The sequence below is a fragment of the Taudactylus pleione genome, unplaced genomic scaffold, assembly GCF_031769625.1.
Source record: "Taudactylus pleione unplaced genomic scaffold, aTauple2 ptg000341l, whole genome shotgun sequence".
NCBI lineage: Eukaryota > Metazoa > Chordata > Amphibia > Anura > Myobatrachidae > Taudactylus > Taudactylus pleione.
Genome location: NW_028284742.1, coordinates 801,511 through 816,772, shown reverse-complemented (window position 1 = coordinate 816,772; position 15,262 = coordinate 801,511). Strand labels below are relative to the sequence as shown.

At 42.1% G+C, this 15,262-nt stretch overlaps 1 protein-coding gene across 3 annotated transcripts in view; it reads left to right on the top strand.

Annotated features, from left to right (window-relative positions):
• Positions 1–1,472: 1,472 nt before the first annotated feature.
• Positions 1,473–15,262, top strand: part of PLPPR5 (phospholipid phosphatase related 5) — a 316,334-nt gene continuing 302,544 nt past the window's right edge. For all 3 annotated transcript variants that reach the window (XM_088443950.1, XM_088443949.1, XM_088443948.1), the window contains exon 1: positions 1,473–2,496. In XM_088443950.1, the coding sequence (XP_088300076.1) occupies positions 2,266–2,496 (231 nt within the window). In that variant the 5' untranslated portion in view covers positions 1,473–2,265. The remainder of the gene's footprint in view (positions 2,497–15,262) is intronic.

Here is a 15,262-nt window from a genome sequence, read left to right as displayed (position 1 = left end):
TAGGCCGCTGGCGGCCATATGAGATACGTAGGGCACAGGATTGCAATGTGAGGTATGGAGGGCACAATCTGCTTGTTTCACTCCGCCTGTGAGCAACAGCCTCTGTCTCTCTTTATCCTCCCACCCCTGTGTATTATAGCCCCTGACTAACCCTTACACATGTGTCATAACTTATATGATACGAGACGCCAGGAATAAATGTAACTCTCCAAGAGAAGTTGCGTACTGTATTTTTTTTTACATTTTACATTTCAGGCACAGTGAAATGCCATTTATAATGCTGGTATGTACCTAAAATTGCGATTAAAATTGCAAAGGACAACTCTTTATCCGAAAATAGCTTTTTTTGTGTAGAGTGAAGTTCCGGGTTTATGATGATGCCGTGGGGGACACTAGGAGGGATTCAATTGGATCCCTTTCAGAGCACAATGCAAAGAGAGTCCCATAGGCTACAGAAAGTATTGCATTCCGGAGCTTTGTTCATTTAAGGAATGCGGCCATAACTCCGAAAACAGCAGTGTTCAGATTTTTGCCCGCATTTTTCCTTTAGAACATCCCACCCTAAGTGTGACAGCCTCTGTTTTACCACTCCCTCCACCCACATGTGACAGGCCACCTCCACGTGTGACCTCTTCTTCCTTTGTCTCCCCCTCCTCTGAATGTATTAGCCGTCCACCTCAGTAAGGCACACATTGGACCATAGGTGTGCAGTAAATCGTAGACATTGCCAGCTCTGCCATTAATTGACTTGACCCCTCTATCTTTTTCTGTTCTATTTTTTGGGGGGATTTGCAAATAAGTGGATTCGTGACCTATATTTGTAGACTATCAAATATTCAGCATTTTGTGGTCTTGTGGCCTATATTAGTAGTCACTTAATGAGCTTAAATATGAAAAACAGGTTGTAGAGTAAAAGGGTTATTGTGCAATTTCAATGGTTAATTAAATGAGTTGGTATTGTTGCTATACCTCTATGAAACATATTCATAGTTTGCAAATAGAAGGAACACATTATAACACCTTTAGCACTTACAAATATGGAATAATTTCCGCAAATGCAGACAACACCAAAACAACATGCAGTAGCACCTAAAATAATTTTTAAAATCTGAACCAAATAACATATAGTAAAACACATAAAAGTGTATGAATTTGAGAGAGACATTTAATAAACTTTCATGTCCAGAAATCCATTAACTGAAACACATTTATATACCATTAACAGTATTTTATTTTATATCATGAATGTCTCCTTAAGGCATTCTCAGATCAATCAAGTCATTCTTAATATTAATTTTTGCAGTGTCCGTTTATGAAGTGCAGGGGGGAGGACGTGTTCTAGGCTACAGAGAAATCTTTTGTATCTTGAAGGGGAGGAGTTTGAGCCAAGAGGAGGAAGTTATTCACATTGCAGAGATTAAGAAAAAAATACTGTAGGAGATGCTAGATTTGCTCTGGATGCAACGTGTTAACCAAATGTCTGTGAGGTTCAGACAATATGTCTTTACAATAAACCAGATTGCAGGAGTAACAAGAAGGATTCTTGCTATGGACATTTTTGTCAAATTTGTTTTCATTTAGCTTAAAAAATATTAATACACATATATTCTGTAAAGAGACAAGATCATATTTCTTCCTAATTCTCCCAGATTTATTCAGCTCAGTTCTTGCAATCAGGACAACGGCTTCTGTGTCTTACTGTACACAGAGGGAGGATCTGATCCTTTCTGCTGGGATTTCTGGTTTAAAGATCCAGCCTTACATGACAAAATAGTGGGAAGGAGAGGATGGCTTTGCAATGGGGCAGGCTCACCACATGAATTTCTTTTTGAAACACAGCACTGTGGCAAGGAGGAAAAATATATATATCTCTTATTTTTCACCACCTGGGAAGCAGCTGTAACCATGTGAATTCTGTTTGGAGGTTACAATGGATCAGTGATTTGTCTAATCAGGGAAAGGGGGAAATAATTATCGTGAAGCTGGAGCTTTAAACGTCAGTCATTGAATTCAACTTACTATGTGTAGGCATCTGATGCAAATCTGCCAGTGAATCCAGCAACCATTTTAATTAAGTAGATGATCTTGTTTTGTATGAGCTTTTTTCTGGGTGAAGGAACCCTGCTATTGGAACTCAAGTGTCTCTCCTGGAAAGAGATTTACAATTCAGCACTGAAAGCAGGGACAGCTCCCGAGCTCCAGCACTGGAAGCAGGGACAGCTCCAGAGCTCCGGTTGTGCCTTTGATGTGTGGATGGTTCTTTAAATGAGTTTTCAATTCTCCCTGACGATCATGCTTTATTTCCAGATGGTGATCATGGCAGGGACTGTAATGCTGGCTTATTACTTCGAGTACACAGACACGTTCACTGTGAATGTTCAAGGGTTTTTCTGCTTCGATAGTTCTTACACCAAGCCCTATCCAGGACCCGATGAGAGCAGCGATATCCCCCCAGTTCTTCTCTTCTCCCTGGTCACAGGGGTCCCAGTGCTTGTGGTAAGAATATTTTGACTTATTATGTGTCAGTTCTTCCAATTCACATCAGAGGTGGAATAAGAGAGGGGACGTTTGAAAGATCCCAGTAAATCTTTATAAATGACACAAAGAACACATACAATACACACATGTGAAGGCATGCTTGCAACATTAGCAAGTAAAAAGGCACAACACTACATTAACCTGTACTTGTTACTGACTGACTGTGATAGTAGTCACATCTACTGTGTCTATAGAGTTGGTATAGACTATTTATCATTGCAGTGCAGCCTTCTTATTCTATTAGTTGAATTCTCATTATGACTCTATAGATTGACTGCACTTTATTTGCATTTTAAAGCTGCATGATCTTTCTTTTTTATGCATATATTGTGGAAAGGCTTTCACTGCCTGCAGCTCCCTCTTCTGACGATCACTCCGCTCCTCTGTAATCCCCCCACCCTTCCTGTTTCGACTTACTGCCCTCTCTCTCTGGTCACAGTGTGCTTTATTATGCTGTACCTTTGTGCAGAGAAGATCTGCAGTTCACTGCTGTGTCTTCCGCTACCACCAAGGTTCATTAAGTTTTGAGATAAAAAGATCAAGAAAAAAAATAGACTGACATTTTAGCTATAAATATGAAAGATATAATAATTGACATAATAGATCTCTGCAGTACCCTTATTAAGTGCTTTTACTTATAATTTGGTAACTGTGGATACTAAGAAACAGTAGTTGAAGATTTAAAAGACCCATTTTCTACTTTGTACATAATAAAGTTCTAATGGTATTTTCTATCAGTTTAGCTGTGCAATAACAGCTCCCACACAAGCATCCACAGGGCCCTTATTAGAAGATTAAGAGGTTTATGCAAATGTAATCGTCTTACTTTTCAACCTTTGGTAATTTGGACTTTAACCCTTTGCAGTCATATGAAACCAGATGTATTATCGGGGAACATAACAGTTAATTGGGCAGATCCCTGCTGTTCTTCTTTATTATGAAATTATATTATTTTCTACTTGAAAATAGAAGTTTTCTTATGGATGCTAAAACAATAATTATATTATATTCCATTAAATTATAGAGGGCCACATTACATTACACCGCTACTAAAAAAAAATTGCCTTTTCTATTATAGAAGTTTTGTTAGTTCAATAGTTTTACACAATGATATTTATTACAGCTCTCTAGGGGCATTATTTACTTTGTAAACTGGTCTTTGTGAGATTCCCAATTAGATTTCATGATTAGTGCAATGAGTGATGTGTAAATGAATTTGTTTCATAACTGCTTAAAGACCTTAGATAACCTTGGAAAACCCTGCACCAGACCACGGAGGAATCATAGATGGTGATAAGATTAGGTCAGACAACTTACATCTACTTTGGCCTCATCAATGCTGTATGAGTCTACAACATAATGTAATGTGCTCTAGGCCCCTGGCAATGAAAAAGTTGCAATATTTTTTTTATTAAGCGTCCAACTCTTCTGTTTTAACACCTAATTTATTTATGGACATTTTCATTTTTAACAACGTGCTGCAATGTCATGTGGGTTTCTGCACTGAATGACAAAACAAGACTTTGCATTGCATGATGTATTAGGTACATTACATTACTGTCGATGGAACTGAAGCTAATTGATTGTTGCCTATATTGGGGAATCTGAATGTGTGAAATAGCCATTAGTATTGCTACATATTAATATAAGTATATTTTGGAAGAAAACATTACATGGCTTACATAATCTGTCCCATTTGTAAAAGTCATGCATTTGTTATACATATAATACATTTTTTTATATTTTAAATATGTTAGTTCTAATTGAATATTGTAAAATAGAGAGACTGCATTACAAACGTGTGTAGAAATTACATATACTGGGTAATATACCCATAAGGGTTCAATCCTTGGAATCAGTTAATACAATCTTATCTAACATCATGTACATTGTGCAGTGGTAGTGGATTGCTACTTTGTGAAATATCATATGTTGAGTCACCTTAATAATGCTGATCTATGATTACACACATGTAGATTTTATACTTGTAAAAGGTATGGCAATTTCTTATTTAACTATGTATCAATTGTGTAAGATCACTTTGCCCCTATAACATATCCTAATCAAAAGCACCTACACCATACACGCTTCCGCTGCTGTCTCTGGAGATAGTGTGGATAGTGCTGATATAACAATGTGTGTGGGCATTGCTGATACACTTCTGTATGCTCACTGTGGCTATACAGTACTGATGAATTATGTGGGGGTCCTACTTTTATATTTATGTGGGGAGGCATTGCTAGTAAAATATTTGGGGACAGAGGGGAAATATTTCAAATGTACCCTAAAGCTTACATAGATACTTAAGTTCAGCTTGGTCTTATTGTAGCTCTGAAAAAACAGGGATGAGCCAGAACAAATTGTGCCTTTTTTAAGTTGTTTTTACACCACAACCTTCAATCTTACTATTATGCTTCCACATGATTATACCAGCAATGCATATAAACACTATTACTAGTCAACAATATCATCACCAGTCATGAGTCACATTTCAAGGAAACCCCCTTCCCAGCCACATTGCAGAGTGTCCACTGTAAGTCATAGTACTGTGTTAGTCACACTGTACACAGACTCCACTGTTAGTCACACTATACACAAGGTCTGATTCAGAGTTATAAGCTAATGTTTCCACTGCTGTGTATGCAGAGTCGCCGAGAGGGGGTACTAATCACCCGTGCCCAAGCTTGAAGGAGAGGGCCGGCGAGGGCCCTCGTCCGCCGCCTACCCCCCTCCATTACCTGTCAGCGGCAGCAGCATGTGTCTCTCCAGCCCAGCACACTCTGCTTTGTGCTGAGCTGCAGTGATACCAGGGAGGCTGCTGCTGATCAGCAGCAGCAGTCTCTATATGTGTGTGTGGGGGAGCGATCACACTGATCACACCCCAGCCCCCCTTGTCCCAGGCTGAGGAGCACATGGTGCCCCCCTGAGGAGCACGCTGCATTGCTTTGCGGCGGAGCAAATGCATTTTTTTTTCATAAGGAGGCGTGGCCTTGCCACTTTACATTAGGGCATGCCCCCCAAAAGTACCAGGGCCTGACAGAGTTCTCTACAGCTCTGTGCATATGTGTACACAGCTGCTACACGAAAATATACAAATGTCGCAGCCGTTGGGAGATGTATTGAGATGCCCACCTGCTGCTTTACTAATCCAAGCATCTGCATAAATTGTCGCAACATCTGTGTAGAAAGATGCAACATCGGTTGCAGATCATTTGATTGTCACAGTCCTGAATAAGATTATGGTCCAGCAGAATAGCCTTGGGAACTGATACCCTGAAGCCAGATTTCTTGCATACAGAATCTATGATGCAGGATGTGACACCCCCCCCAAAACAGTCACGACACACCTAAGTTCTTTGTCACCACTCCCCGTTACTTCCCCCTTGACTTTCAATCACACTGCAAGTAAACTGAAGCTGCCAGTGACTACGGTAAAGTATCTTAACATATGCGCTGTGCGACTAAGGTGCATGCTTGGTTTACTGATAATTGCTCAACTGTGTAGACATTGGCATGTAGACCCTAATCAGGTCTACACACACCACTGTTCATCACATTGCAAGGATATTTATGTTAAGCATATTACATAGAAACAGCATTAACAAACAATCTGCACAGAGATTTCATTGCCCATTACTGCCTTGCTCTGAAGTAGGGACCTGTTACACATTGAGTTCTGGTGTTGGTGGCCCAATTTCTGCACTTGTGTTCCAAGTAACAGAGGTGCACGTGGTGTCAATGCCACACGGAAGCAGCCAATGTTTTCAGTCTGCAAATGCATCCGAGGTGCACTGTGTAATGGTTGCCACTCTAAGCCGCTGAACAAATTTGGACAAAAGAGCTGAGGATTTCAGGGTGTATTCCTAGGAGGTAATATGGGGGTGACTAGCCAAACGTGGGCGTATCACAGGTGTGTCGCAGTCAGTGACTGTGTCTAAAGAGCAAGTTACACTGACACTGGCAGACATGTTCAGATGGAGATTCTGTGTATCCATAGGGCAGGTGCAATCTCCGAAGGTGCGACCAATGATGTATCTTAACACGCACAGTGACAGATAGCACTGCAGATGATGGGCGTCTCAGTAGGAAGAACATCAGCTGTGGCATTAACATAAAGGCACAGTAGCGTCTGCGGCAAAAGACCCCTGAATTAGGCCCATATTGTTGATGTCCTTAGAACCTTGTGCATACATCAGATGGTTGCTCTGGTCCAATGTCCTGCACAAATCTCTTATTGTGACTATATGTACTGTGCCCAAACTTCCCATTTTGTTATTATATAAATTAGTCCTTGATCATGATATGTACTGTATCTATGGAGTTTTTGGCAAATGACCAATATCACCAACTACAGTAATCTATGGTAAGCTTGTCGAACTCTAGAGCTGTGGTGGGAAAGTTAAGTTGCTTAATTGGTTATTGGGGACTACGAGTACTATAGTACTGTGTAAAGTACATATCATGAACACAGACTTATACTGTACACACATTTTTCAATAACTCAATAAAATCCAAAGTTCTTCAGCAATCTCTGTTAACATTCTGGGGAATTTGTTTCAGAAATCTTAGCTGGGTGTCTGTGATAAGTTAGGCATTGGAAGCACAAGATTTGTTTAACATTAACACAATGAGAATAAGCACTAACTAGATTCTCCAGACGGCACAACCTTAACTTGGGTTACGTAGTTTAAGTCTACATACAGTAGATATGGCACTTAGTATTTGGCTTTACTGCTGTAAAAATACAACAAACAGCAATCTTCCTGGCCCATCAAGTAATCATAAGAATGTCAGTGAGTACTGACACTGCATTTACCATAGGTTTCAATGATTCAGTAAATGAGGCAACAGACTGTTGCACAACAGGCTCGTAACCAGCAGAAATATAGTGAGATGATTAACCCAGTATCATCGATAATCAGCATAATCAACATGTTCATTATACAGAACTTGATTTAAAAAGTAAAAGATTTCCAGATATAAATATAGAATGTAAAGTGAAATTAAACACGGGTATGTATGGACCATGTGCCTAATGCAGAGATGGGCAGTAATGCAATTGCAGTTGTAATTTCGTACGCAATGTAGCTGCAAAAATATGTTAATGATGGCAAATACCACCTGAGCATAAAGATGCCCACTGCTGCCTTCTTACCTGTGTGCGACAAGGCATACCTGTGTACATATTGCTAACATCGACGCACATCGAGCGGCCATCTTAACCTTGCAGCAGGTCTGACCAGCCACAGACCCGGCAGCTCTCCTCTCACGCAGAGGGCTCTCATGCTGCGTTGGCAACTGCAGTGGATAATTTATACACGCCCGTGACACAGCGTTTAAATGTACAGGCGCATCTGCATTTTTCTGACCACCCCCCTGTTACCACACCCAAACGCTGACAAGCTGTCAATCACTGTGCGATGTATTTATATGTGCATCTGTAATCGCAATGCGATTGCATAGCATGCGCAGTGTGACATACGCATAACCGATGACAATCGTTCCATCTGCGTACGGAATCGCCATTGCATTCATCTCTAACTCAGACCCCATATTCTCACCTTTACAGTGCCTGGGTAAGGTCCCTCTAAAATCTACAATGTTCCCAGAAAAGGGCAATGTACAGTATACACCTTTAAAATTTTAGATCATGATTACTTATGAGTACTGTATGTTTGTATACAAAACAGGCCAAAACAGATTAGAGCAAGTTTGTTTCATTCCCCCTTTAAAATTGAATACTGAAATGATTCTAATTGCATATCATGAATAGCTTTCCTGTTTTGGTAAACTCTTGTGACATATTTTTTAGAAAACATTTTTAGGAATAGCTGATATAAATCTATGTGATTTTTGGCTCTCAATAATCTTTAGGCTGGCTCAGAATATCAAACAATAATACAATGCACGATATACATGTAAAAGAGAGCATTGTTTTACTGGACCCAACTTCTTCTTAGAGCAGGGTGTAGTCTGATCCAATAAGTGTTGTACATAGAATTTTAGATTTTGACCAGCCCTTCATTCTTGCACATTAGTGAAATATACATAGCATAATGCAAATTATGGGCCTTATTCACTACAGATCACGATCGCAGCTGCGATTACGCACGCAGGTCTGCTGCAAAAATATGCTAATGACTGCAATCGCAAAGCCGTCGCAAAGCCAGCATAGAGACGCCCACTACCGCTATCTCACATCCGCAATACCTTACTCAGATATTGCTAACCTCATCGCACACAGTGACTACTCAAGCTGCATATGCCATCGCAGTGGCTAACTTATGCATGCCCATGCAACGGCGTTCAAATGGACAGACACAGGGGCGTATCTATATTGGGTGCAGGGTGTGCGGGGCACACAGGCCCCTGAGTCCAGAAGGGACCCACACCCTGCACTCATAGTATTACTTACCTTTCTGGAGTCCCACGTCAACACGTGGGTCCGGCGCTGTAAAAACGACTGGAAAATGACTGCCGTGGCCATTTTCCTGTCGTTTGCACATGCGCAGTACAGGGAAAATGGCCACTGCAGCCATTTTCCCTGTGACCTGTGCATACTCTATAGACTCTGGGCGCACTCTAGTGCCCAGAGTCTATAACTCCAGCGCTGGCCACGCACATTTCAGTGCGCTGCCAGCTGCCGGACAGAGAGGAGGGGGCCCATGCCGGAGACTGCACACGGGCCCCCTCCTCTCTAGAAACATCCCTGGACAGACAAGCCTGCATTTCTCTGACCACTCCCCCGTCACCACCCCCAAACACTGACGTCCTGTCCCTCGGTCTGCGATGGCTTTGTATCTGAGTAGATGATCGCAATGCCAACTCACGCAAGTGCAATGCGATGCATACACATGCACAGTACGCACCATCGGCCGATCTGCATACGCTGTTGCAGTTGCAATCCGTGTTGAATCAGGCCCTGTGTCTTTAGATATTTACTGGTTTATGGAGACACATTTTTTAACCTCTATGAAATGTTTTTAGACAGTTTTACACTTGTAGCTATTGTCTCTTGGTATAGATGCTCTATGTGTACTACTCACTCACAATGTAGGTCAACGGTTTTTTTTTAACCATTTTAAAACACCACATTTTTAACACCCTGACTGGTTTAAAACTTTAAATGGTATTTGATGCCAATGTTATTATTACACAGAAATAAAACAGACTTTAAGGAGGCTAATAATGTTTTTCTACAGAAAAATAAAACTATCCTAGCTGTGAGGGGATGAATTAAACAGAGTAGCAGCAGTGTTTCAGCAAATGAACACAGCAGTTATTGTATTAGTTGTGCCAATTTAAAACAATGAATTTAACTACAGATATGTCCTCATACATCTATTCTCGGATACACCACGTGGTGTGAAATGCCTGGCGCAAGTGAGCGCTAGTTCCTGTGTGACTCTGCTAACACCGGGCATCTTTTTCACATCTTTTTGGCAAAAAAATGTGTCTTAGTTGCAGCGCAATGTACTAGGGGGTGTATCAGGAGACCATGCTGATTCATTTGATATGCATCACTTGTATAATCAGATTGTGCGACACAGGGGTAGATGTACTAAGCCTTGGAGAGAGAGAAAGTGAAGAGAGATAAAGTACCAACCAATCAGCTCCTAACTGCCATTTTGCAAACACAGCCTGTAAAGTGACAGCTAGGAGCTGATTGGTTGGTACTTTATCTCTCTTCGCTTTATCTCTCTCCAAAGCTTAGTACATCTATCCAGAGCCATAACTAGACTTTTTGGTGCCCTGTGCCAGAAAGAACATTGGCGCCCCCCTCATTTTTCAAAGAGACATAATGCACCCAGAAAAGGGCCATGGCTTCATGGAGAAGGGCCAGGGAAGAGATAGGGCAGGCCAGGAGATGCTAGGGATGAAATAAGAGGAAGCTATAAGCAAGAATGATAATAATCAGAAATTTGACAGGCCCAAACAGCGCCCCCTGACCTGTTGTGCCCTGTGCCATGGCACCGGCCGCACTACCCTAGCTACGGCCCTGCATCTACCCGTGGGTCTATAAATGAAGCACAACGAAACTTGGTGTGGAAAAAAGTAGCAACCTCTGCATCATAGCACATCATATACCGATTCAGAGACTCAGTCGCACATAGATATACACGTGTCACATATCAAATTAATCAGCACAGTCTCCTGGTGCTTCCTAGTTGTATCACAATGCAACTAATATACATTTTCGAGCAAAAAAGATGCCCGGCGCTAGCAGAGTCACACGGAACCTGGCTGTTTGGCGCGCCAGGTACAATGTATGAGGGCATGTATAAGGGAACATCTGTATTCTATGTCACACAGCCATAATACATGTCAAACATATACTTACAGACTCTTTGGTAGGAAGTGTTACATCCTGAATTCAGTAATGGTTTGGAATATTATACAAAACTGTTTATTTGATTTCAAGATTTATCACAAGCTGTTTGAATACTGATTTTCTTTTATTGTTACAATTTGCAAAACAAGTTGCGTGTACTAGTTACTATGGTATACACACTTTTTCCTGTGTACTAATTTTCAGAACTATGAAAATCCAGCCATTCTCTTATTGAGACATAATCACCTCTCATGGCTGTAGTGGTAATCATACTATAAATGCATCATACTGTACATAATAAACATTTTTAAGAAACTGTAACTTACACGTTTTATAAAATAAGATGAAACTTATAATAACATCCAGCATAAAGAACTAGAGAAAGAATAAACAGTTCAAAAAATAACTATTGCTAGAGTTATGTTCTTTTCAGTGGAAAGATGAACGTATGTAACAAACAATTTGTTTGCATTAATCTAAACTTGATATTTTCTACTTTCTTATTTCTTTAATGCTGCACTTTACAGTAGGGTGAACATTAATCCTACAGACTGCTCCTCTTTCCAGAGTCTAGTGCAGCTGTTTTTCCCAGGCAGGGCAGAATCTTTTGTCAGATGAATACCATGACTATGCAATGATACAATAAGGGAGGGGGGACAGCTGTGTGGACCTCTAAAAAGCTACACATCGGGGTTCAGGGTCTTGTTACCGGTGCCATCTCACGGACATCCGTGTCCCTTCTGGCCACAGAAAACATCCCTGCCAACCAGTAGGGTGGTTGTCATCTATTTCGGCATCGGCTCCCACACTAGCAGAGTATGGGTGCCACCATATTGGCTGCTATCACCTGACTGAATCCCACCAATCGGGCTCCACTACTTGCTCACCTGTTCTCCTCAGCCTATCGGTGATAAGGGTATTCTATTTAATTTTGGACTGGCAACCTTCTCTCCATGAGTCCTGTTTCCTGGCTCCTGGATCAGTGTACCCATGCACCTGTTGCAGTTCAGTTCTTGACTGCTCACTATACACAGCAGACATTGTCATCAATTCTAGACTGTGCGCTACACTCAGCAGACTCTGTCATCAGTTTCCACCTGTGCGCTATACTCAGTATATGCTGTCATCACTTCTAGGCATTGTGCTGTACTCAGCAGACACTGTTTTCAGTTTCAGATTGTGTGCTATACTCAGCAGACGCTGTTATCAGTTCCTGCCAGTGCATTATACTCAGTATACACTGTCACCAGTTCCAGGTTTTGCGCTGTTCCCAGCAGACATCATCAGTTCCTGGCTGGGTGCTATACTTAACAGACTCTGTCATCTATGTCAGGTTGTGCGTTGTACTCAGCAAGACACTGTCATCAGCTCCAGGCAGTGTGCTATACTTAGGAGACTCTGCCAATACCCAGCCCTACTCCATCATCTGTCTTTGCAGTTTGCACAATACCCAGCAAGACTCTGTCACTTTGTTAGGCTGTGCTCAACATCCAGCAAGTCCATGTCATCTGTCTAGGCTGTGCACAATATCAAAGACTCTGATATCCGCCCCTATTGTGCTTCAGTTTCTAGCACACCCAGCATTCACCTATCATACTCAGCCTGTGCTCAAGCCCCTCAGCCTTATCATTCAGTCTTTATCACAACGAGAGTATTCATATACTAGAGACTCATCCAGTTGCTGCCTCTGTTATTCTCAGGGCTTCCTAACCTGCATCATGTTCTTCCTCTCATCCATTCCACGGTAGCCGATCTGCATGGGAAGGAATCCTGTCTAAAGATCTGCACTAAAAAGGTAGACAATATCTAGATAGACACCAGATGTTAGACAGGCAATAGGTCAACAGGGACAACAGTTTGACAGGGACATAGTGTTGACACACTAAAGGTCAACATGTAAGAAGGTCGACAGGTACAAATGGTCAACAGAGTCAAAAGGTCAACCCTAAAATGGTCAACACGAAAATGGTCGACACCTGTTTTTTTTTTTTTTTAGGGTGAGGGTTAGACACTTACCGGAGTGTTAGGGTTAGGCACTTACCCCAACAGTTAGGATTAGGCACTTACCCCGATAGTTAGGGTTAGGCACCAGGATGGAGGGTTAGGGTTAGGCACCAAGGGAAATGTTAGGGTTAGGGTGAATATTAGGGTTAGAAAAAAAAAACGTGGCAACCATTTTTGTGTTGACCATATGCATGTTGACCTTTTGACCATGTCAACAATTTTTACCTTTTGCCTTTATTACATGTCGATCTTTAGTGTGTCGACCGTATGTTCCTCTCGACCTATTGACCGTCTAACATCTGGTGTCTATCTAGACATTGTCTACCTTTTTACTGTAGATGTTTCAATCCATATCCCATGGGAAGGAGCTCCATCAAGCCACCCAGCTTCATTTGCTCTCCTACTACAGAGGCCAGCTCAAGGATTCCTGACCTAGGTCAACAAAATCCTAGTGATGTGACAGCAGCTTCCTATTGTTTTGTTTTGCCATACCATCTTTGGAACCCAATTCATTTGTTTCCCTGTATTCTAACAACCAGTACTGGCCCAGGAGCCCCGGACTGGTTATGCTTTAGGGGTGGGGCACATAAACTTTTTTTAAAAATGTAGCTATTTACACACTTAAAGAAAACGCAATCAGCCTGCACATACTGTATTTCACTGACATGTGCAGGCTGCTTGTTCGGGGGGGGAAACATGAGCAGGAACCACAGGGATTTTATACAGGCAGGAACGATCAAATACAACATCGGAAAACACCATCCTGACAAACAAAAGAGCTAGGTAAATACCCAATTTTTTATTTTTTAAAAACTCCCAGTTTTGATCGTTCCTATCTGTGTTTAAAAATGAATCAACATGAATCCAACACAAATCTTAGTAATTAGTTCTATGCAATGGATATGATTTGCTGTATCTGTATTATTAGCAGAACCTACGGTGTTAATAGGTGTCAGCGCTGTGCGATGGAGGTTAGTCCAAATGGCAGATAACTTAACCAAGCTTGTTGATTTATTAACCAGCAGATAACAGGATGCAAGGTAACACTGGGTTAGTGTAAGTATGCACATAAAACTGGTACAGACAGTTCCGCCCAGGAGCTTATGGGGTTAATGCGGGTAGTGTGCGCTTAGGGTAGCATGCACCTGTACTATACATTAAGTGGCATCAATGGCTCTTTTAGAGTAAGCAGTAGTGATAAGGTGGTGATACAATGGTACTTATGGTACCTCTGCTGTATGATCCAGTCTCCAGTGCATTGAGATGCTGAGGGGCACGTCCTACCTCAATGGAGGGAGAAAATGTGTGGGTAGGCTGCGCATGTGCAGTAGCGCACTTAGTAGCTGATTCATGGCTGCTCGCAAGCGCTGTGCGCTCGCAACGGCCCGATGTTTGCGCACTGCGCATGCGCCGGGTCCGGGGTGCTAGAGCCCCGCTGAGTGACTGAAGTTCAGTCGCTACGGTGCTTGCAACAAGACGGGGCGGCTGTCGATGTTGATTGACAGCTCGCCTTATTTTGTGGGCGGGTAGGGGGGGTGGCTGCACAAATGCAGACGTTCCTGGCGTTTGTTGGGTGGTCCAACTGACATCACTATTGATGTCAGTAGTGGACTTCCTGCACTATTAGAGCAGGAAGTCCACTCGGCCTTGCGGCAGCTAGACCCTGCCCCAAGGTCTCGGCGCAAGGCTGATGGTCGCGATTATCGCGACGGTCTCCAGCCTGCTCGCACAAGCTGTGGGTGGTCACCCTCAGCTTTGCAAGCGGCCGGAGACCAAAAAAAAATAGAAACAAACATGCCCACATTCAGAGCGAGCGGCCGCCAGAATGGAAATGGCTCTGAATATGCGCCGTAGGTTGGTGGTCGTGTACCTCAGTCTAGGTATGGAATCCCAGATCCGGCATAGACAGCACTGAGCACTCTCCCTCCTAACAGGAATGACATATGACATCCATCTACATCACAAGTGTTTTCTCGTACACCATATAAGTGCACAGGACAACTTGCAATGCTGGCATAACCATAACTGACCGATATGTGCACAGCCATGACACATCACCTGAAACTGGATTACCCTTTCAGCATTATACTGTAAGATAAATAATTGTTACAAGCACTAACAAAGAAATATGGCAAATCAATATGACTTCTGGGTGACCATGTCCTCCAACAACTTATAAAAAATCGGGTGAATGGCTGGAACAGGTACAGTGCAATACTGCAGAGAGGTTTCCTTTTGTCAGCCTGTTGTACTGTTGTTGTGTCCTAGATAGAAAATATTAGATCACATGTGCAAGTGATACCAAAAACAATCAAAAGCTTTGCATCTCACTGTTGGATGCCTAAAACTCCTTACCTTGCTTTATAATACAAGCGGGATTTGTGATCA